The sequence below is a fragment of the Somniosus microcephalus genome, unplaced genomic scaffold (assembly GCF_052327205.1).
Source record: "Somniosus microcephalus isolate GS21.2 unplaced genomic scaffold, FLI_Smic_1.0 unresolved_chr7, whole genome shotgun sequence".
Classification (NCBI taxonomy): Eukaryota; Metazoa; Chordata; class Chondrichthyes; order Squaliformes; family Somniosidae; genus Somniosus; species Somniosus microcephalus.
The window spans coordinates 9,235,055-9,259,736 of NW_028225185.1; the positions used below are offsets into that span (position 1 = coordinate 9,235,055).

General features: G+C 47.5%; 1 protein-coding gene and 1 gene segment (V, D, J or C); both read right to left on the reverse strand.

Moving 5' to 3' along the window:
• Positions 1 to 781: 781 nt before the first annotated feature.
• Positions 782 to 5,115, reverse strand: LOC147086472 (immunoglobulin lambda constant 6-like). The segment is given in 2 exon segments: positions 782 to 1,430; positions 4,779 to 5,115. Coding segments are annotated over 2 exon segments (600 nt in total).
• Positions 5,116 to 17,659: 12,544 nt separating this feature from the next.
• Positions 17,660 to 22,002, reverse strand: LOC147086473 (immunoglobulin lambda-1 light chain-like). Its single transcript, XM_085978575.1, has 3 exons — positions 21,870 to 22,002; positions 21,366 to 21,719; positions 17,660 to 18,312 (listed from the first exon to the last, which is right to left on the reverse strand). The coding sequence occupies exons 1-3, from the start codon at positions 21,916 to 21,918 to the stop codon at positions 17,984 to 17,986; spliced, it is 732 nt and encodes a 243-aa protein (XP_085834701.1). The 5' UTR covers positions 21,919 to 22,002; the 3' UTR covers positions 17,660 to 17,983.
• Positions 22,003 to 24,682: the final 2,680 nt, after the last annotated feature.

A 24,682-nucleotide genomic window follows, 5' to 3' on the forward strand; every position in this document is an offset into this window, starting at 1 on the left:
GTACCTAAGACTCTTGGTAATCTTAAACTCATCTAAATCTCTTCTGCCCGTAGCCCATCCCCCACAATTCCCAATCACTCAACATCCACGGTCTTGCTGAACTGCAGGGACTCCTCAATCCCCAAGGTCCCCAATTTAAAATTGCCATCCCCTTCTTCAAATCCGTTCATGCCTAAGCCATTCCCGATCCCTGTAACCCCCTTCTATCTCTATCTAACCATAGCTCTCTGTGCCCCCCGAATCTGGCATTAGAGAAGGTACAATAATAGATTTACAAGGAGTAAACACAACTGAGAGGTGATACCTATCAGGAAAGATTCAACAGGCTGGAGCTCTTTTCTCTAGAAAGCAGAAGGCTGAGGGGAGACCTGATAGAGGTCTTAAAATTATGAAAGGTTTTGATGGAGTAGACAAAGAGAAGCTGTTTCACTTGTGGGGAAGACCCAGAACTAGGGGCCATAAATATAAGATAGTCACTTATAAATCCAGCGGGGAATTCAGGAAAAGCTTCTTTACCCAGAGAGTGGTGAGAATGTGGAACTCGCTACCACAGGGAGTGGTCGAGGCGAATAGTATAGATGCATTTAAGGGGAAGCTGGATAAACACATGAGGGAGAAAGGTTATGCTGATGGGGTTAGATGAGGAACGATGGGAGGAAGCTCGAGTGATGTATAAACACAGGCATGTAGCAGTTAGGCTGAATGGCCTGTTTCTGCTGTACATTCTATGTAATCCAATCAATGTCCCTTTCAGTGCTGAGTAAAGACGGACCAATTTAAGCTCGAGGCAGCATTTCATGTTTATTAAGAGCTGTGTTACACAAGTTCCCAATCACAATATGGTCACAGACTAAAGGGAAATCTGTCCCATTCTACACACAGCGAAAGTTTACACACAGATATTGGGGACAGTTGTACAGAAAGTTCCATCTCACAATCATTTCGTTCTCCTCTGATACTATTAAACATTCGGATTTTACCAAAAACTCAAATTGCTACAGCGATTACATTGCAAACAAGGCGGATTGCACACATTGAATGATCTGTTTCATTATATTAAACACTAGCAAAAATCAAGCGCCACTGCCAACTCGCACCGCCTCAGTCGGAACACGAGGAGGCGCTGATGGTCTTGAGAAGAGGCGAGCTCAGGGAGCCGTGGCTGACGCTGCAGGAATAGCTGGAACCCTTGTTCCAGGCGGCGGCGGGGACTCTCAGGTAACTGCTCAGGCTGTAGGTTTGATCGCTGTCCGGGGACACGGCGCCTGTCGTCACCCCGCTGTCTGTCTCTTGGCCATCCACGCTCCAGCGGAGCCGCACCAAGCCCGGCTTAAAGCGACTCACCAGGCAGGACAGAGTGGCCGATCCCGAGCCGATTTCTTCCGAGGAGGGAGGGAGGAGAAAAACCGAGGGACTTCGGTCCTCGCTGCCTGTGTGTGGGGGGGAGAGAAAATTCATTAGTTTATGGAATCCGTCAGCAGTGGGACGCTCTGATCTGAAATCAAAGACGCCAAAATTCCCCGAACAACATTCACTTTAAAATAAATTACTGATTAATACAGGAGTTGCAATAAATTCTTAAATCTCTAATTCCTCTGCTCCTCTGCCAGTTCTGTTACCTACATTAAAAAACTGACTTGGTTCAAAAATACTTCATTGGCTGTAAAGCGCTTTGGGACGTCCTGAGGACATGAAAGGAGATTCTTAAAAGCTATTCATTTATTAATTAATTTATTTTTCTTTCTTTATTTCTTCCTATCTAACTTGTAAAATAACAATAGAAAATGCTGGAAATACAGACCGGGTCAGTCAGCATGTGTGAGGTGGCAAGATCAGTAACTGACCAGTTCAGGTGCAGGTTACACCCCCGGAACCGCACTAACCTGTCTGTTCCCGTTACACACACTGACCGACCGGCCGTGTATTCCCAGCATATTCTGTTTTTATTTAATTTCCTATAATTGCAGTTTTTCCCTTTTTTACTTGAATATAATAAAGCGTTTGATTGTCTTAAAATGCGGTCAGTGTTAACTTTAAAGAGGTGAATTCACGGAGCTGTGACCCGCTTTTCACCGAGAGTCCACATATGTTCTGATATCTCAAACTGATGCAGCCCTTTCAAAGAGCCGCCACAGGCACGATGGACCGAATGGCCTCCTTCTGTGCTGAATCATTCTATAAGAGTCCGGAAGTTTTTTTTACAATTACAATTTTTTTTAGAATTGCGTGTTACAAACTGATCGGCTTTAAAAGTTGCGCCGATGATAATTGAGCCGGGTCTGTTACCGGGTATTGAAGAGCTCACTGAATAAAGAGAGGACATTGTACACGGGCTGGGAATTAATGCAGTAACTCTGTCTAACAATATTGTCAATGGATTACATAGAATTACACAGAATATACAACACACAATACTGTAAATGGTTTGCACAGAATATACAGCACAGAAACAGTTCATTCTGAATAAGCAGTCCATGCCGGTGTTTATGATCCACTCGAGCCTCCTCCCATCCTTCCTTAAATAACTCTATCAGCATAACCCTCTATTCCCTTCTCCCTCACACGCCTCCTCTTAAATTCATCTATACTATTCGCCTTAATCATTCCCCGTGATAGCGAATTCCACATTCTCACCACTCTCTGGGTAAAGAATTTTCTCCTGATTTCCCGATTGGATTTCTTGGTGACTATCTTATATTGATGATCTCTAGTTTTGCTCTTCCCCACAAGTGGAAACACTCTCTCTGTGTCTACTCTGTCAAAACCTTTCATCATTTTAAAGACGTCTATTCGGTCACTCCTCAGTTTTATCTTTCTCCCGGTTTGATGAAGGGTTTCCACTGTTTGATATTTCTAGGAAACCGGGCACAAGGGTTGTAAAGTATACTCGCTACAGAGACAAGTAAGGATTCCTCCCCGCGCGGGTGAACTTATTTCTCTCTCGGGATCAGCTCAGTCTCGCTGGTCCCGGAGCGATCCGTTCAACCCTGGGCGGTAGCGGAACCCGACAGATCAACCCAGGAGAATCGGCGCTATCCCCGGGGGACACTGGACAGGGAGAGTCAGCAGACACAGCCTGGGGGAGGGGAGAGGGTCAGCAGCGAGAGAATGAGATGGAGAGAAAGTTCCCTTCAACAAGCATCACCCAGTCTCACTCACACACACGGGGCTGGTCAGTCATTGTCACTGCGCCGCTGCATGGTAAAGCGCCGGTTCTGCTCTATAAACAGCGGGGAGATTGCAAATAATGAACTGAGATAGATCAAATATTGGAACAGGAAATTCAGAGTAAAAGCGGTCCCGTCAAACAAATACAATCCAGATTAGTCCCGGTGTTGCTGGCGACAGGGAGTCGATCCAACCGGTTGTGTGCTGGGACAGCGGGTCTCGGGAGGGTCCTCTCTCTCTCCCAGCCCAGAGCCGGACACCCGACGGCTGCGGTCAGGGGGACAATACGCCACAGGAATAAAACCAGCAGCAACATTGAAAGTTGTAAATGACGGTAAATGGATTGGGATTCCCCCGGGGGCTCTCCCGCCAGCTCCGGGCAATCTATTTAGAATTGAACGGTGCCGACTCTGGCAATAGTACTAATTCCACATACACTAAGAGAAGGAGTAAGGCATAGCACAGAATCACACAGGACAGGAGGCCATTCGGCCCATCGTACCTGTGCCGGCTGTTTGGAAGAGCTCTCCAAATAACTCACTCCCCTGCTCTTTCCCCGGAGCCCTGCAATAGTCTCCTGTTCAAGTCTCAGTGTAACATAGGGACATAATCAGTGTCCACTGTCAGAACTTCACAGTGTAGCTCACAGCTTTCTCTCTCTCTCTCTCTCTCTCTGTCTCTTGCCGCACCCGAATGATACCGGGGCTTGGCGGGTTAAATTACGTGGACGGGCTGTATAAACTTGGCTTGTATTTCCTTGAGTTTAGAAGATTCAGGGGCGAACAGATCGAGGAGTTATTCCCACTCCCCTTTTCCCGTGGCCATGCTTTAATCCTTTTCAAGTATTTATCCAATTCCCTTTTGAAAGTCACGATTGAATCTGCTTCCACCGCCCTTTCAGGCAGCGCGTTCCAGATCACAACAACTCGCTGGGCAAAGAATATTCTTCTCTCTCCCTTCTAGTTTTTTGCCAATTAACTTAAATCTGTGTCCTCTGGTTACCGACCTTCCTGCCAGTGGAAACAACTTCTCCTTATTTACTCTATCAAAACCTTCTTAATTTTAAACATATCTATCAAATCTCCACTTAACCTTCTCTGCTCTACGGGGAACAATCCCAGCTTCTCCAGTCTCTCCACATCATTGAATTCGCTCATCCCTGGTCCTATTCCAGTAAATCTCCTCTGCAACCTCTCCAAGGATTTTATATGCTTCCTAAAGTGATTAATAACAATCTACTTACTGTTCACATTAATTCATAACGTTAAGTATTTATCCAATTCACTTTTGAATGTTACTTTTGAATGTGCGTCCACCGACCTTTCAGGCAGCGCGTTCCAGATCACCAGAACTCGCTGCGTAAAAAGAACACTTCTCCTCATCTCCCCTATTGAATGGGAGCAGGAAATGGCGTCAAACTTAATTTCAGCGCAGTATTATACCTCGAGGCGCTCCAACAATTCCAATTCTGAGCAGTTTAACATATTTGTGCATGAATAAATCCAACAACAAAATTCACTGAATCGAGATTTCTCTGGCGCCCGGGAATGAAAGCGATTGTAAATTAATAATTGAAACAATGTGAATGATAGAATGAGAGAGTCACTTACTCTTTATACTCAGGACGGTCCCCGGTCCGAAGATGAATCCCGAGTCCCACACAGCACAGTAATAGACGGCGGAGCCACCGGGCACCAGGGTTCCGATGGTCAGAATGTAACTGTTACTGGAGGCGTCTCTAGAAGGTTGAAAACGGTCCGTGAAGCCGGTGCCTCGGTAGATGCTGCCACCGGTATAATGGCTTATCACCCACACCGGAGCTTCCCCGGGTCGCTGTCGGTACCAGTTCACACCCTTGCTGCCCACAGCCGCATTCTGCATCGCACACTGTAGCCGGACGGTCTGGCCCGCGGAGACAGGATCGGATATTGGGGACTGATTGAGGACGGGAGCCGCCAGGACACCAGCAATAAACGAAAAAATCAACCCATTCAGAGACTTGGAGCAAATAGGACGTTAATGCTTCAATAAACAAGGAGAGAAAACCGCCCGATTCTATGTATTGAACCGATTTAGTTGCGGATAAACCCGTGATTAAAACCATCCGTTTCTCACCTGTTAATTGGATCAGCAGGGCCCACAGGAGATGCATCGTTGGAGCCATTTTCTCCGAAGAAGCACCAACAGCCACCGCTCAAATTTCCGACTGAACCGTGCGCTGTTCCTGTAAACTCCGGGACCCGGTCCGGTTACAGTGTCTGCAAACCCGAGACTCCGGGTCTATTTATTACCCGGTATGCAAATGGCTGGGAGGGGCCAGGAAAAGGAAGGAGGCAGACTTTTAATTCGGGATGTTTATTTGAATCTATTTTTGCCTCACTAAATTATTACAATCTTAAACCTTTCATTTAAAAATGCTTAAACGCCAATTGGACTATCTGTTAAGGGAAGGTTCCTAGATTCCGAAGATTTTTGCCTTTAATGAATATTTAGTCTGTGTTCCACCTCAGAAAAATGAGGGGCGGATTGTAGAGATACGGATCAGCTGATGCACTTCGGCCGGAATCGGTCTGATAACGCGTTGTTACTCTCTGATATACTGCATCAGATTTTAAAATAATGCTTTCCCCTAAAATACATATTTCATAATCGACTGACGTCCCTTTCTCTAAATCAGCAGCAAGACGACCCTGGATTCATCAATCCCTTTAAAATTGGGGTTTCAATTGATAAATATGATTTGGGCTTCAGTCTGTAAAGACATTTCTGATGAGAATACTCTTGAAGCGGAGTAAAGAGCGGATTAGATGAATGAGAAAGAGGGGAAGAAAGCGGCATTTTACACCCTGCCCCGGATTAAAGAGAAGTTGTTCTATTATAGTCTGAGTCACCCCCTTTAAAACTCAGGAGTGCGATGAAAACTCGGCACAATATTAATAAAATGACACCTTGCCTTTAATTTGCTGCCGGTCCGATTAATGTGCGCAGCTCCCGTTTTAAACCCTGTTCCAGCTGAATTATTAAGCGGCGGTGTCAGTTGTTTCTGGGGCTCTGTGATGTTGAACACTTCCCCTGTTTGGAGTCAATCCCTAACTCCCCACACTGAGTCTGGGTTCATGTTTTTAAAAGTCAGATTGAAACTGGTTGGTGTCAGTTACTTGATGGCCGAAAAAAAACATGCAGCAAATCTATATATATAAAAGGATACATCTGTCTGTCTGTCATTCTGTCTGTCTGTCTGTATTGAATTAACTCAAAAGTTATAGAGCGTACCTACACGTGCGTTACGTTGAAAGAAAGTTGACGATTCCAGAACCGTCCTAAGCGTATTTACGTTTCGGCCGGACAAAAATTGCGCCCGCGGTATCCAAAAAACTTTCAACATTCCGCTCATTATCCGCTCATTAGCATCGAGTGACGTCAAGGTCGACCAATCGTACGGCGGGTTCCTGACGCGTGCAGCCTGGCCCTCCTACGGTCGAGTGACGGGACGATTGACCAATCCTACGCTTCGGTGACCTGACGGTCCACCAATCGGTGCCTGTGTGCGCGGACCTTATTGTTCTGAACCGAGGTGAGTCGCTGCCATCTTGATTCCAAACTTTTCCTTTATTTTCCCGCTTTCTGCGTGTTTCTTTTCAAATCTACATTTCCAGCAAAAAAAAAAGTTGCTTTTAAAAGACAAATTGTTTTTTAAAAAAGTTAATTAATTTGTAAACCTTTTCTCTAACCTCTATAATTTTCCTACCTTTCACCATTTTTCCAGGCCTCAAAGCCTGGGCGTCTGTTGACAAGCCACACCCGAGCTAGGCATCTCCCGTCGCGATCTTTGTGAAGGCTGGAGGGGGCGGGCCTGAGCCGAGCATCGCCACCGCCGTCATCTTAGTAAAGGCGGGCGGGGCGGGAGTCAGCGTTCGCGTCATCTTCTGCCCGGAGCGTGACTTGAGTCCTGCCGGTCCTCATGTGGTAGGTTGCGCGGCGGCGTCTCTCTGGACTTGAAACCGGCTCAGGCGGGGACATCGGGAGATCGCGGGAGCGGGACATCGGGAGATCCGGGGGTGGGACATCGGGAGATCGGGGGGGCGGTAGATCGGGGGGCAGGACATCGGGAGATCGGGGGGCGGGAGATCGGGGGGCGGCACATCGGGAGATCGCGGGGCGGCACATCGGGAGATCGCGGGGCGGGACATCGGGAGATCGGGGGGCGGGACTCGGGGACTCCCCCTCTCCCCCTCCCCTCCCACTCCTCCCCTTCCTCCCCCCTCCCCCTCCACTTCCTCCCCCCTCCCCCTCCCCTTCCTCCCCCCCTCCTCTTCCTGCCCCCCTCCCCCTCCCCTTCCTCCCCCTCCCCCTCCCCTGCCTCCCCCCCTCCCCCTCCCCTTCCTCCCCTCCCCCTCCCTCCCCCATTCCTCCCCCTCTTCCTCCCCCTCCCCTTCCCCCTCCCCCTCCCCCTCCCTCCCACTCCCACCCCTCCCCCCCCTCCCCCCTCCCTCCCCCATTCCCCTCCCCCCTCCCCCCTCTCTCCCCCCTCCTCCCCCTCCCCCCTCTCTCCCCCCTCCCCCCTCCCTCCCGCCTCCCTCCCCCCTTCCCCCTCCCCCTCCCTCCATTCCCCCTCCCCCCTCCCTCCCTTCCCCCTCCCCCTCCCCCTCCCTCCCTTCCCACTCCCCCCTCCCCCTCCCTCCCTTCCCCCTCCCCCCTCCCTCCCCCCAGTCACTGTCCCTCTTCCCCCCAGTCGCGCTCTCTCTTCCCACCCAGTCGTGCGCTCTCTCTCTCTCTCTTCCAACAACAACATGCCCTCGAAAAAGCCTCGGCACCACCGGGCACTCCAGCTAGTTGTTAATAAATGGGTTTTCTCGAGATATTTGCTTCAACGGAATAATATTTTTTCTTTAATAAATATCTGAACTGTGTATCTGTGAAGTTAGGTATTCCCCTGTTCCTTCGCAAAACACACAGAGTGGCCAGAGGGATTCTCGCCCTCTGGAGCAGCCGGCACTGAATTCGGGCAGGGATTGGTTCTCACCTGGACAAGGGGCTTTTCGGTGAAGCCCAGGTGCTTGGTTCTGTTTCTGCGCTTGAACTGGATGGCATCTATTTTAATGCAAGGAGTCTTGCAAATAAGGTGGATGAACTGAAGGTGTTGATAAACACATGGGAGTATGATATTGTTGCTATCATGGAGACATGGTTGAGGGAGGGGCAAGACTGGCAGCTCAATATTCCGGGGTACAGAATCTTCAGGCGAGACAGAGGGGGAGGTATAAGAGGAGGGGGTGTCGCAATATTAATTAAGGAGTCAATTACTGCAGTAAGGAGGGATGATATAATAGCAGGTTCCTCTAATGAGGCCATATGTGTAGAGCTTAAAAACAAAAAGGGGGCAAGCACTTTGCTGGGAGTGTACTATAGGCCTCCAAACAGTCAGGGGGAGATAGAGGAACAGATATGTAGGCAAATCTCAGAGAAATGTGCAAATAATAGGGTAATAATAATGGGGGATTTCAACTTCCCCAATATTAACTGGGATAGTCAGAGTGTGAAAGGCTCAGAGGGTGTAGAATTCTTAAAGTGCATCCAGGAGAGCTTCTTGAGCCAGCATGTAAAAAATCCTACAAGAGAGGGGGCGGTACTGGACCTAATTCTAGGGAATGTGGCAGGCCAAGTGGAAAAAGTGCTAGTAGGTGAGCACTTTGGTGACAGTGACCATAATATGGTAAGATTTAAGGTGGTCATGGAAAAGGACAGGGATGGGCCGGAAATAAAGGTTCTAAATTGGGGGAAGGCCGATTTTAATAGGATGAGGCAGGATCTGGCCAAAATAGACTGGGATCAGCTACTTGTAGGAAAATCCGCATCAGAGCAATGGGAGGCTTTCAGAAGGGAGATTGGGATCATACAATGGCAACATGTTCCCGTAAAGGTCAAGGGTGGTTCCAAAAACCACAGGGAACCTTGGATGTCAGGGGATATACGAGAATGGATTAGGAAATAAAGGAGGGCGTTTGGCAGATGCAAAAGGCTAAAGACGGAGGAAGCCCTAGAGGAGTACAAAAAGTGCAGGGGGATACTTAAAAAAGAAATTAGGAGATCAAGGAGGGGCCATGAAATAACACTGGCGACCAAAATAAAGGAAAATCCTAAGATGTTTTATAAGTATATTAAGGGTAAGAGGATAACTAGGGAAAAAATAGGGCCCATTAGGGACAAAAGTGGCAAAGTGTGTGTGGAGCCGGAAGATGTAGGAGGGGTTCTAAATGAATTTTTTGCATCTGTTTTCACTATGGAAAAGGATGATGTAGACATAGAAATAGGGCGGGGGGACTGTGATATGCTCGAACATATTCACATCGAGAGGGAGGAGGTATTGGCGGTTTTAGCTGGCCTAAAAATGGATAAATCCCCAGGCCCGGATGAAATGTATCCCAGGCTGCTGTGTGAGGCAAAGGAAGAGATTGCGGGGGCGCTAACACATATATTCAGGACCTCTCTGGCCACAGGGGATGTGCCAGAGGACTGGAGAGCCGCTAATGTAGTACCATTATTCAAGAAGGGAAGTAGGGAAAAACCGGGGAACTACAGGCCAGTGAGCCTAACATCAGTGGTAGGAAAATTATTGGAAAAAATTCTGAGGGATAAAATTTGTCTCCACTTGGAGAGGCAAGGATTAATCAGGGATAGTCAACATGGCTTTGTCAAGGGAAGATCATGTCTGACTAATTTGATTGAATTTTTTGAGGGGGTGACTATGTGTGTGGATGAGGGTAACGCAGTGGATGTGGTATATATGGATTTCAGTAAGGCCTTTGGTAAAGTCCCACACAGGAGACTGGTCAAGAAGGTAAGAGCCCATGGAATCCAGGGTACCTTGGCACATTGGATACAAAACTGGCTTAGTGACAGAAGGCAGAGGGTGATGGTCGAAGGTTGTTTTTGTGACTGGAAGCCTCTGGCCAGTGGGGTACCACAGGGATTGGTGCTGGGTCCCTTGCTGTTTGTGGTCTACATTAATGACTTGGATATGAATGTAAAAGGTATGATCAGTAAGTTCGCGGATGATACAAAAATTGGTAGGGTGGTAAATAGCGAGGAGGGTAGCCTCAGTCTGCAGGACGATATAGATGGGTTGGTCAGATGGGCGGAACAGTGGCAAATGGAATTTAACCCGGAAAAGTGCGAGGTGATGCACTTTGGGGGGACTAACAAGGCAAGGGAATACACAATGAATGGTAAGACCCTAGGCAAGACGGAGGGTCAGAGGGATCTGGGTGTGCAAGTACACAGATCCCTGAAGGCGGCGGAACAGGTGGATAAGGTGGTAAAAAAGGCATATGGGATACTTGCCTTCATTAGCCGAGGCATTGAATATAAGAGCAAGGAGGTTATGATGGAACTGTATAAAACACTGGTTAGGCCACAGCTGGAATACTGTGTGCAGTTCTGGTCGCCACACTACAGGAAGGATGTGATCACGTTGGAGAGGGTGCAGAGGAGGTTCACCAGGATGTTACCGGGGCTGGAGCGCTTCAGCTATGAAGAGAGTCTGGGCAGATTGGGTTTGTTTTCCTTGGAGCAGAGGAGGCTGAGGGGGGACATGATTGAGGTGTACAAAATTATGAGGGGCATAGATAGGATGGATGCTGAGGAGCTTTTTCCCTTAGTAGAGGGGTCAATAACTAGGGGTCATAGATTCAAGGTAAAGGGCGGGAGGTTTAGAGGGGATTTGAGAAAGAACTTTTTCACCCAGAGGGTGGTTGGAGTCTGGAACTCACTGCCTGAAAGGGTTGTGGAGGCAGGAACCCTCACAACATTTAAGAAGCATTTGGATGAGCACTTGAAATGCCATAGCATACAAGGCTACGGACCAAATGCTGGAATATGGGATTAGATCAGACAGGGCTTGATGGCCGGCGCGGACACGATGAGCCGAAGGGCCTCTATCCGTGCTGTATAACTCTATGACTCTATAACTGATCACTGATTCCTCTGGTCTGTTAGAATTATTAAAGGGGCTTTGGTGCTGTGATTGGAGCTACTCTCTCAACCTTGCACAGGGACCAAGAGCTTTGTCACCACTGATAATGACACGGCTGACTGGAGAACCAATCATTGCAGAGCACTGGCCACACCGCGCACTGCAGCTTGGGAACTGTAGTTCCACATTGGGCAATAGCCATGATCAGCATGTCTATTGACACCACTGTGTCAGCTCGACCTCACCACCACCTTCTCGACTCGACCACTCTCCCTAAATTGTCACACTGCTTGTCCGACAACCAGCACTGGATGAGCAGAAATTTCCTTCAACTAAGTATTGGGAATATCGAATCCATTCTCTTTGGTCTCCGCCACAAATTCCGTTCCCTCACCACCGACTCCATCCCTCTCCCTGGGAACTGTCTGAGGCTGATACAGACTGTTGGCAACCATGGTGTCATATCTGACCCCGGGATGAGCTTGTGCTCACATATCTGTGCCATAGCAAAGACAGCCTATTTCCACCTCCATAACATTGCACGACTCCACCGCGCCTCAACACATCAGCTGCTGAAACCCTCATGCACACACTTTTTATGTCTGGTCTTCACTATGCCAACACACTCTTGGCTAGCCTCCCACTTACTACCCTCCGTCAAATTGAGACCATCCAAAACATGCACCAAGTCCCTTCACCCCTATGCTCGCTGACATACTTTGGCTCCCGATTAAGTAACACCTCAATTTTATAATGACAGTTCTTGTGCATCACTCCACCATTGGCGGCAGTGCTTTCAGCTGCCTCGGCTCTAAGCTCTGGACTTCTCTCACTGCACCTCTCTGCTTCTCTACCTCTGTTTCTGCCTTTAAGTCACTCCTTAAAACCTGCCTCTTTGACCTAGTTTTGGTCTTCGGCCCTAATATCTCCTTAGGTGGCTCGGAGTCAAACTTCGTTGATAACTCTCCTGTGAAGTCAGTTTGGACGTTTTACTACATTAAAGGCGCTATATGAATACAAGTATTTGTTGTTGTTGTTGGAGGTGGGACGGGCCTTTAGGCATGATTCACATCGAACAGTCTACCTTACAGCAAACAAACTCTATTTATTCAGCCCACCGAGTCTATTTAAGCAGTACATGACAGCAAACAGTTTACAGGGTCTATTTAAAAAGAGCATGTATAAACTATAGCAAACAGAACTCATGACCAGAACTGAGCAACTTCGCCCGATAAAAGCTGGGTGATTTCTCCAGCATAATGCAGTGAGTCGAGGACACTTAGAGAATACAAATTACGAGCTATTATTTTTTTTTACAGTATTTATCATACTACCTAATGCCATAATACAGCTGAACACATTTCATCTACTTATATAGAAGTAAATTGTGCAGGAGAAATGTAGCAATGCGGAAGTGGACATGTACTAAATCATCACAACTGGAGATTAAAATGGAAAGAAGGAAATGTGAGGAATTATTAATTAATACTAGTAAAGTGCGCCGTTCTGGAAACATGTTGCCAGGGATTATAGCTCAAGTTCAGTTAGTAAAGGGGGTGCAGGAACAGAGAGACCTGGGGGCCAGGTACACAAATCTTTGAAGGTCGCAGGACTAGTTCGAAGGCTGTTAAAATAGAGGTATAGAGGACAAAATAAGGGCGTTATGCTAAACCGTATTAAACACTGGTTAGGCCTCAGCTGGAGTATTGTGTTCAATTCTGGGCCCCACACTTTAAGATGGATGTCAAGACCTTGCTGAGGGTGCAGAGGACATTTACTAGAATGGTATCAGGGATGAGGAACTTCACTTATGTGGAGAAACTGGAATTGTTCTCCTTAGAGCAGGGAATGTTAAAGGGAGATTTCGATGCCGGGTTTCCTGAGCACTGGGAAACACGGCTCGCAGCCTTTAAGTTGCAGTCAGACTCCCAACTGCACTGTGGGAGACTGGTTTAAATATTATAATGACGTTTTCCACCTGAGAGCTTAAATATGGCGGCAGCAGCTTATGCAGTGTGTTCCGGTGGGGCTACCTCAATTTATATGTAACCCACCCAGCCTCTCCCGCCCATCTTATTCCCATCCAATCCTCCAATACAGTTCCCAGGTCCTATTGGGTTCAGGAATGAATTGCGAGCTCAATAAAGTATTCTAAGAACAATATATGTAGGTTACATAGCAGCAGCAAAAACTTGTTTTTATACAGCGCCTCTAACGAAGTAAAACGTCCCAAGGTGCTTCACAGGAGCGATTATCAGACAACATTTGGTGCCGAGCCACATAAGCAGATATTAGGACAGGTGACCAAAAGCTTTTTCAAAGAGGTAGGTTTTACGGAATTCCTTAAAGGTGAAGAGAGAGGCGGAGTGGTTTAGAGAAGGGCTTAGGACAAATTGGGATCCACGCAGTTTCGTTCCCAACAATTAAAATATGAAATGTTCAGAAATGTGCGGGGCATTCGAGGTGGAGCACTTCAACTGATAGAAGGGTTCTTCCGCCGGATTCACACCTCCCGGATTGTCCTTTCACTTTGGAATCAATGCCAGATCTTTGCTTACCTGGGCGGGTCCAGTGAGGGCCGTGGCCATGGCGGGTCATGACCCCGCTGTTGGCTCCATCCCGCTGTGGATAATGAACTTACCTTAATGGAGCCTATTAAGCACGCCCAGCGCGTCACCCGGCCCAATGAGATGGTGCGGGTCTGGTGACGTCATTCATGATGCGTTTTCAGCCGGGATCTTTAAAGGGACCATGGCCACATTACATTTGAAGTTTAATCTGACATAGCGCTGTTGGTGCGCTAAGGCATCTTCGGGGGAGATGGCAGCGGGGTGCTGACCTCGCTCTCAAACCGCCACCGTGCGCCTTTCCCCAATGTCGGGTCTGTCAGTGCTAAGCAGTCCCAACAGGCTGTGGCAGGGGAGGCAAGTCAGTCATTATGAGCTCACCTTTAGAATTTAACAGCTCGCCAATGGGGTCCACGCAGCTCGGGTATCATGTCTTGTTAGCTGAGTGGCAATTGAATGGTCATAGAATCATCTCATTGCTTGACATCTGGAAATGTATCATAAAAGCTCCCAATTCACAGCTGTTCACTTTCCAAGCTAAAAAGCTGTTCCTTACTGCATTTGGAAGGCAGGTTGAGCTTTATGCAGGTTGCAAGTGTTTGGAGCAAATTCTCTATCCACAATCACCTCATTGGAAGAACCTGTCACACCACTGACAGATTCCTTCTCTCATCTCAAGTTCACCTGCCATCTATTCCTTCAGCATGGGTAAGGTTTATACTCTCTCTCCTTGGTCCTCAGAATGTGAGCACGTTCAGCTGCAACACCAGCATCACCAGGCACACCAGCAGCACCAACACCTACATCAACCTTCTCCGCAATCACCTCATGTGGCCCAGCACAGAGGGCATCAGCACGCGACCACATTGCTGCCCGGGACACCAGGGATGGCTTCACCATGGCCAGATTTACTTCACTTGAAGCTCCACAACCATATGGCTGCCACATGATGCGCCAGGTTGGCACCACCCCACACCAACAACATAAAGCATCCCTACAATGCCCATGCCATTCCTTTCTCACTCATCAGCATTGAGGGGGATGGGGGTACGATTATGTTAAACCATTAACTGCAACTCACTAATCCACTTCCAAAGGTGTACACCAATCTGTCGAACAACAGAAAGTGTTCAAAATAAAGTTTTCCATGTCTGACAGCACATTAACAGAAATTTCAAATGAACATCGGCTAAAACACACAAGTTCCTAGCGTTGTGTGTTGTTAGTTGGTATGATTGCACTAGGATGAGGGTGAGTGTGAGGGGAGGCTAGTGAGTTGTGGAAGTGATAATGTAGATAGAGAGGGATGGGTGGAGGTGCAAGGTAAGTTGGTGTGATAAGGCTGTGCAGGAGTAGGACGGGGAAGACAGAGTGATGGGAATGTGATGAGTGGCACAGCAGGATGAGGTTGAGTATGTCTTTGCATAACGTTTCGTGTTCTACTGAGATCATTGAAAGGTTTGTGCCACTGAAGCCTGGTCCTCTTGACGATATCCCTGCTTGTGTCCTCCTGTGCAATGTGCAATCAGGCTGCGTTGGTCTCCTGGGGAGATCTCTTTGGAAGGGAAAACAACCACCCGACCTGCTCTGGAGGGAGTCCTGGGAGAGTCGGGGTGCAACCGTGCACCACTGTGAAGTGCTTGTCAATGTTTACAGCACTTCAATGCTGCAGAACACGAACAGCACAAATGTCAAAGTAAGTTTGCGCATGGTCCCTTGAAGAAAACGGCTGATGACGCGTTATCAAATGACGTCATCAGACCCGCTTCCATCAATTGGCCGGGAAACTCGATGCGCGGGCTCAACAAGCCCAATCAGGGGCAAGTCATGTCGGAGGCCGGGATGCAGCCAGCAGCGAGGCCGCAACCCGCCAACGACCTCGCCCGCCACAGTTAGGGGATATCGCGGCCTAAGCATCTCCACAGTGACTCTTTGACACCGAACTGCTATACTGTGTGGGAATTGTACATCTTTTCCTCTTTTGCTGCCCCGCGTGTAGTTCATAGTCTATCCTCCAGTTCCTCGTTCACAGCCCAGCCCAAACTCCCTGACCAAACGTTCATTATCTGTGCTTTTCCGACCAGGATGATGTCCCCTTTGAATACTTGATTGAGCAACGGAACCAGACTGAGTTTTCGTAATCTATTTCGTAATCTACTCCCAGAATGATGCGTGGCGCTCTTTAATGAATGGCCTATAATGGATCAATTTCGCTTTTGAAGCTAAGGCGCCAAAGTGACCCATGTGGTCTCAGCACCGATCCACAGAAGCTTAAGGTTTGGAAATCAAACAGCCACGTGATGTGTTGTGTCAGAATAATCCTTATCCTTCACTGTAATATATGCAGATAGGCTCAAGAGATAGAGAGATTAATAATCTTTATTTATTAGTACACTTATAGAAATTTAGCACCTCCAGTGCTATGAGAATGATTTCAATTGTACTCACAAGCACATCTATTTAATTATGCAAGGTAAGCATGGTGATCGTACGTCAGCACGTTCATAGTCTGTGTGATTATTACGTACGCACGCAGGGTTAATATGTAAGCTCGTTGGTGCTCACGCATGCTCCTCGCAGCCCCGCCTCCCCCACCAGCCTTGCAGATGCTCATTGGCGACACTCTCTGTCCAATGTTCTCTGGACATTTCACATGTATGATTAACCATATTCAAATCCTCACTTGCTGATCTATGAGCACAGGAACAGGAGTAGATCCACAGTGGATTGCCTCACACTCCCCGACGTTGAGTGTCATCTCTCATATTTCACTCCACTCACTGCCTGTACATATCCCCTTCCAAAGTGTTGCTCCCATCTAAACAAGTTACTGTGCCTCCTATCTTAACACTAACTGCAAACTTGGATATAAAGCTCTCTATTCCTTCATCCAATTCATTAATATATGCGATGGAAAGATTGAGGCCCCAGAACAGATCCCTGGGGAGCGCCAGATTTCACATCCCGCCAATCTGAGTACCTACTCCTTATCCAGACACTCATTTCCTACTTCCCATCCAAACTCCAGCTCAGATCAAAAGGCTCCCCCCAATTCCATGCGGTCTCAACTTGGCCCATAATCTTTAATGTGGGACTTTATTCAGTACCATCTGGGAGTCCATATAGATAACATCCATAGACAGTCCTTTGTCTATCTTATAAGTGACCTCCTCAAGAAATGCAACGACATTAGCCAGGCATGATTTACCTTTAAGAAAGCCAAGCTCGTCCCCTCTGATCAGCTCATATTTGCAGAAGCGATCCGTCACTCTATCCTTAATGACGGATTCTGTTAACTTCCCCACAACTGACGTTAAATTGACAGGGCGGGAGTGACCTGGCTTATCTCTCCCACCCTTCTTCAATGATCCAGTATCTGGAGCACTGTACAGGTTCTGGTCACTGCATCTCAGACAAGAGGGAGTTCTGCACAGATTCCCCAGAATGATACCAGGGATCCAAGGGTTAAATTACGAGGAGAGATTAGATAAACTAGGCTTGTATTCGCTGGAATATGTAATGATAAGGGGTGATATGATTGAGGTTTTTAGGATTTTGTTAGGGATTGATAGGCTAGGTAGAGTGAAGCTGCTCCTCTGGTGGGGTACGTTCAGAACAAGGAAGCATAATCTTAAAATTCAGAATTCCAGTAGGGAATTCAGCAGCAACCTTTTATACCCAGAGAGTGTTGAGAATGTGGAACTCACTATCATAAGGAACAGTTGAGTCGAATAATATAGAAGCATTTCAGGGGAAGCTCGATAAGTACATGAGGGAGAAAGGAATAGAAGGATATGTTGATGGAGTGAGATGAAATAGGTTGGGAGGAGGCTCGTGTGGAGCATAAACACCGGCATCGACTAATTGGGCTGAATGGTCTGTTTGTGCTGTACATTCTATGTAATCCACTCCATGTCCCTTTGAGTGCTGAGTAAAGACGGACCACTTTAAGTTTGTGGCAGCATTTCACGTTTATTAAGAGCTGTGTTACACAAGTTCCCCTTCACAATGTGCTCACAGACTAAAGGGACTTCTGTCCCCATTCTACACACACCGAGATTTTACACACAAGATATTGGGGACAGTTGTACAGAAAGTTCCATCTCACAATCATTTCGTTCTCTTCCGATATTATTAAACATTCAGATTGTTTGTCAAAAACTGAAATTGCTACAGCGATTACATTGCAATAAAGGCGGATTGCATACATCGAATGATCAGTTTCATTACATTAAACACCAGCAATAATCAAACTGCACTGCCAACTTGCACCGCCTCAGTCGGAACACGAGGAGGCGCTGATGGTCTTGAGAAGAGGCGAGCTCAGGGAGCCGTGGCTGACGCTGCAGGAATAGCTGGAGCCCTTGTTCCAGGCGGCGGCGGGGACTCTCAGGTAACTGCTCAGGCTGTAGGTTTGATCGCTGTCCGGGGACACGGCGCCTGTCGTCACCCCGCTGTCTGTCTCTTGGCCATCCACGCTCCAGCGGAGCCGCACCAAGCCCGGCTTAAAGCGACTCACCAGGCAGGACAGAGTGGCCGATCCCGAGCCGATTTCTTCCGAGGAGGGAGGGAGGAGAAGAACCGAGGGGCTTCGATCCTCGCTGCCTGTGTGTGGGGGGAGAGAAAATTCATTAGTTTATGAAATCCATCAGCAGTGGGACTCTCTGATCTGAAATCAAAGACGCCAAAAATCGCCGAACAACATTCACTTTAAAATAAATTACTGATTAATACAGGGATCCAATAAATTCTTAAATCTCTGCTCCTCTGCCAATACTTTTGCATTCAGTATAACCGTGACTTGGTTCAAAAATAATTAATTGTCTGTAAAGCGCTTTGGGAAATCCTGAGGTCGTGCAAGGGGATTTGTAAATGCAAATTCTTTCTATCTTTCTTCCTTTCCTTCTTCTTTTCTTTCCTTCTTTCTTTCTATCTTGTAAAATAACAATAGAAAATGCTGGAAATACAGACCGGGTCAGTCAGCATGTGTGAGGTGGAAAGATCAGCAACTGACCAGTTCAGGTGCAGGTTACACCCCCGGAACCGCACTAACCTGTCTGTTCCCGTTACACACACTGACCGACCGGCCGTGTATTCCCAGCATTTTCTGTTATTATTTAATTTCCTATAGTTGCAGTTTTTTCCCATTTTACTTCAATATAATAAAGCGTTTGATTGTGTTAAAATGCGGTCAGTGTTAACTTTAAAGAGGTGAATTCACGGAGCTGTGACCCGCTTTTCACCGAGAGTCCATATATGTTCTGATATCTCAAACTGATGCAGCCCTTTCAAAGAGCCGCCACAGGCACGGTGGGCCGAATGGTCCCCTTCTGTGCTGAATCATTCTATAAGATTCCGGAAGGTTTTTTTACCATTACAATTTATTTTAGAATTGCGTGTTAGAAACTGATCCGCTTTAAATGTTGCGGTGATGCTAATTGAGCCGGGTCTGATACCGGGTATTGAAGAGCTCACTGAATAAAGAGAGGACATTGTACACGGGCTGGGAATTAATGTAGTGACTCTGTCTAACAATATTGTAAATAGTTTACACAGAGTTACACAGAATATACAACACACAATACTGTAAATGGTTTACACAGAATATACGGCACAGAAACAGTTCATTCGGACTAAGCAGTCCATGCCGGTGTTTATGATCCACTCGACCCTCCTCCAATCCTTCCTCATCTAAATCTATCAGCCTAACCCTCTATTCGCTTCTCCCTCACACGCCTCCTCTTAAATTCATCTATACTATTCGCCTTAATCATTCCCCGTGATAGCGAATTCCACATTCTCGCCACTCTCTGGGTAAAGAATTTTATCCTGAATTTCCTATTGCATTTTTGGTAACTATCTTATATTGATGGTCTCTAGTTTTGCTCTTCCCCGCAAGTGGAAACATTCTCTCTGTGTCCACTCTATCAAAACCTTTCATCATTTTAAAGACCTCTATTCGGTCACTCCTCAGTCTTATCTTTCTCCCGGTTTGATGAAGGGTTTTCACTGTTTGATATTTCTAGGACAGCGGGCACAAGGATTGTAAAGTATTCTCGCTCCAGAGACAAGTAAGGATTCCTCCCCGCGCGGGTGAACTGATTTCTCTCTCGGGATCAGCTCAGTCTCGCTGGTCCCGGAGCGATCCGTTCAACACTGGGCGGTAGCGGGACCCGACAGATCAACCCAGGAGAATCGGCGCTATCCCCGGGGAGATACTGGACAGGGAGAGTCATCAGGCACAGCCTGGGGGAGGGGAGACGGTCAGCAGCGAGAGAATGAGATGGAGAGAAAGTTCCTTTCAACAAGCATTACCCAGTCTCACTCACACACACGGGGCTGGTCAGTAATTGTCACTGCGCCGCTCCATGGTAAAGCGCCGGTTCTGCTCTATAAGCAGCGGGGAGATTGCGAATAATGACCTGAGATAGATTAAATATCGGAGCAGGAAATTCAGAATAAAACCAGTCCCGTCAAACGAATACAATCCCGACTAGTCCCGGTGTTGCTGGCGACAGGGAGTCGATCCAAGCTGTTGTGTGCTGGGACAGCGGGTCTCGGGAGGCCACAGGAATAAAACCAGCAGCAACATTGAAAGTTGCAAGTGACGGTAAATGGATTGGGATTCCCCGGGGGCTCTCCCGCCGGCTCCGAGCAATCTTTAAAAATCGAACTTTGCCCACTCTGGACAATAGATATAATTCTATACACACAAAGAAATAAGAAATGCATGGCATAGAATCACACAGCACAGAAGGAGGCCATTCGGCCCATCGTGCCAGTGCCGGCTGTTTGAAAGAGCTCTCCAATCAGTCCCACTCCCCTGCTCTTTCCCCACAGCCCTGCAATAGTCTCCTGTTCAAGTCTCAGTGTAACATAGGGACATATTCAGTGTCCACTATCAGAACTTCACAGTGTAGCTCACAGCTTTCTCGCTCTCTCTCTCTCTCTCTGTCTCTTGCCGCACCCGAATGATACCGGCGTTTAGAGGGTTAAATTACGAGGCCGGGGTGTTTAAAATGTGAAAAGGGATTCGATCAGGTAAACGCAGATAAACGATTTACTCCGATCGGGGAATCAAGAACAGTGGGAGATCAACTTAAAAATAGAGCCGGGCCGTTTAGGAGGAAAGCTCTTTTTCACACAGGCTCGAGAGGCTGAATGACCTCCTCTTGTCCCTCTGTCAATATTTTATCAATCAGTTCTCCTATGAGAACATTCAGCCCATCGTGCTTGTGCCGGCTCTTTGAATAGAGCTCTCCAATTATTCCCACTCCCCTGCTCTTTCCGCAAAGCCCCGCATTATTCTTTTCAAGTATTTCTCCAATTCCCTTTTGAAAGTCACAATTGAATCTGCTTCCACTGCCCTTTCAGGCAGCGCGTTCCAGATCACAACAACTCGCTGCGTTAAAAAAAACACTTCTCCTCATCTCCCCTATTGAATGGGAGCAGGAAATGGTGTCAAACTTCATTTCAGCGCAGTATTATTCCCCGAGGCGCTTCAACAATTCCAATTCTGACCAGTTTAACATGTTTTGGGTATAAATAGATCCAACATCAAAATTCACTGAATGGAGATTTCTCTGGCGCCCGGGAATTAAAGCGACTGTAAATTAATAATAATTGAAACAATATGATAGAATGAGAGAGTCACTTACTCTTTATACTCAGGACGGTCCCCGGTCCGAAGATGATTCCCGAGTCCCACGTAGCACAGTAATAGGCGGCGGAGTCACCGGGCACCAGGGTTCCGATGGTCAGAATGAAACTGTTACTGGAGGCGTCTCTGGAAGGTTGAAAACGGTCCGTGAAGCCGGTGCCTCGGTAGATGCTGCCATCTGTATAATGGCTTATCACCCACACCGGAGCTTCCCCGGGTCGCTGTCGGTACCAGTACGCATACTTGCTGCCCACAGCCCCGTTCTGCATCGCACACTGTAACCGGGCGGTCTGACCCGCGGAGACAGGATCGGATATTGGAGACTGATTGAGGACGGGAGCCGCCAGGGCGCCTTCAATAAAAGAAAAAAATCAACCCATTCAGAGACTTGCAACAAATAGGACGTTAATGCTTCAATAAACACGGAGAAAACCGCGTGATTCTCGTTATTGAACCGAATTAGTTGCGGATAAACCCGTGACTAAAACCATCCGTTTCTCACCTGTTAAATGGATCAGCAGAGCCCACAGGAGATGCATCGCTGGAGCCATTTCCTCCGGACAAGCGCCAACAGCCACCGCTCAAATTTCCGTCTGAACCGTGCGCTGTTCCTGTAAACTCCGGGACCCGGTCCGGTTACAGTGTCTGCAAACCCGAGACTCCGGGTCTATTTATTACCCGGTATGCAAATGGCTGGGAGGGGCCAGGAAAAGGAAGGCGGCAAATTATTACTTAGATGTTTTTTTTAATCTGTTTTGGCTGATTAATTATTAAAATCTTAAACCTTTAATATAAATATGTTTAATCTCCAATTGGAGTTTCTGTTCAGGGAAGTTTCCAAGATTTCGATGATTTTTGCGTTTAATGAATATTTAGTCTGTGTTCTACCCCAGAAAAATGAGGGGCGGATTGTAGAGATACGGATCAGCTGATGCACTTCGGCCGGAATCGTTCTGATAACGCGCTGTTACTCTCTGATATACTGCATCAGATTTTAAAATAATCCTTTCCCCTAAAATACATATTTCATAATAGACTGACGTCCCTTTCTCTAAATCAGCAGCAAGACAACCCTGGATTTGTCAATCCCTTTAAAATTGGTCTTTCAACGGACAAATATGATTAGGGCTTCAGTCTGTAAATACATTTCTGATGAGAATATTCCTGAGGCGGAGAAAAGAGCGGATTAGATGAATGTGAAAGAGGGGAAGAAAGCGACATTTTACACCCTGCCCCGGATTAAAGAGAAGTTGTTCTATTATAGTCTGCGTCACCCCCTTTAAAATTCAGGAGGGCAAATAAAACTCGGCACGATATTAATAAAATGACACATTGCCTTTAATTTGCTGCCGGTCCGATTAATGCGCGCAGCTCCCGTTTTAAACCCTGTTCCAGTTGAATTATTAAGCGGCGGGGTCAGTTGTTTCTGGGGCTCTCTGATGTTGAACACTTCCCCTGTTTGGAGTCAATCCCTAACTCCCCACACCGAGTCTGGGTTCATGTTTTTAAAAGGCAGATTGAAACTGGTTGGTGTCAGTTACTTGAGGGAGAAAGAAAAATGCATCAAATTGTTAATAAATGGATTGTCTCGAGATAGCGTCAAAGGAATAATATTTTTTCTTTAATAAATATCTGAACTGTGTAACTGTGAAGTTAGGTATTCCCCTGTTCCTTAGAAAATCACACAGAGCGGCCGGAGGGATTCTCGCCCACGGGAGTAGCCGGCACTGAATTCGGGCAGGGATTGGTTCTCACCTGGACAAGGGGCTTTTCGGTGAAGCCCAGGTGCTTGGTTCTGTTTCTGCGCTTGAACTGATCACTGATTCCTCTGGTCTGTTAGAATTATTCAAGGGGCTTTGGTGCTGTGACTGGAGCTGCTCTCTCAACCTTGCACAGGGAGCAAGAGCTTTGTCACTGCTGACACCGACACGGCTGACTGGAGAACCAATCATTGCAGAGCACTGGCCACACCGCGCACTGCACCTTGGGAACTGTAGTTCCACATTGGGCAATAGCCAAGATCAGCGTGTCTATTGACACCACTGTGTCAGCTCGACCTCACCACCACCTCACTCGACTCCATCACTGTCTCTAAATTGTCACACTGCTTGTCCGACATCCAGCACTGGATGAGCAGAAGTTTCCTCCAACTAAATATTGGGAATACCGAAGCCATTCACTTCGGTCTCCGCCACAAATTCCGTTCCCTCACCACCGACTCCATCCCTCTACCTGGGAAATGTCTGAGGCTGATACAGACCGTTGGCAACCATGGTTTTATATCTGCCATAACTAAGACAGCCTATTTCCACCTCACTAACATCGCCCGACTCCACCGCCCCTCATCTCATCTGCTGCTGAAACCCTCATGCGCACATTTTTTACCTCTGGTCTTGACTATACCAACACTCTCCTGGCCGGCCTCCCACGTTCTACCCTCTGTAAACTTGAGACCATCCAGAACATGCACCATGTCCCTTCACCCCTGTGCTCGATGACCTACATTGGCTCCTGGTGAAGTATCACCTCAATTTTAAAATGATCATTCTTGTTTTCAAATCCCTTCCTGGCCTCACCCCTCCCTTTCTCTGTCGCCTCCTCCAGCCGTACAACACTCCGAGATATCATAGAGTCATAGAGAGTCATAGAGTTTTACAGCACAGAAAGAGGCCCTTCGGCCCATCGTGTCTGCGCCGCCCGTCCATCCCTGTCCAGTCTAATCCCATTTTCCAGCATTTGGTCCATAGCCTTGTATGCAATGGCATTTCAAGTGCTCATCCAAATGCTTCTTGAATGTTGTGAGGGTTCCTGCCTCCACCACCCTTTCAGGCATTGAGTTCCACATTCCAACCACCCTCTGGGTGAAAAAGTTCCTCCTCAAATCCCCTCTAAATCTCCTGCCCCTTACCCTGAATCTATGCCCCCTTGTTATTGACCCCCCCACTAAGGGGAAAAGTTCCTCTTTATCTACCCTATCTATGCCCCTCATTATTTTGTACACCTCAATCAGGTCCCCCCTCAGCCTTCTCTGCTCCAAGGAAAACAACTCCAGCCTGTCCAGCCTCTCTTCATAGCTGAGGCGCTCCATCCCAGGTAACATCCTGGTGAATCTTCTCTGCACCCTCTCCAAAGCAATCACATCCTTCCTATAGTGAGGCGACCAGAACTGCACACAGTACTCCAGCTGTGGCCTCACCAGCGTTTTGCACAGCTCCATCATAACCTCCCTGCTCTTATATTCTATGCCTCGGCTAATGAAGGCAAGTATCCCATATGCCTTTTTAACCACCTTATCTACCTGCTCCGCTGCCTTCA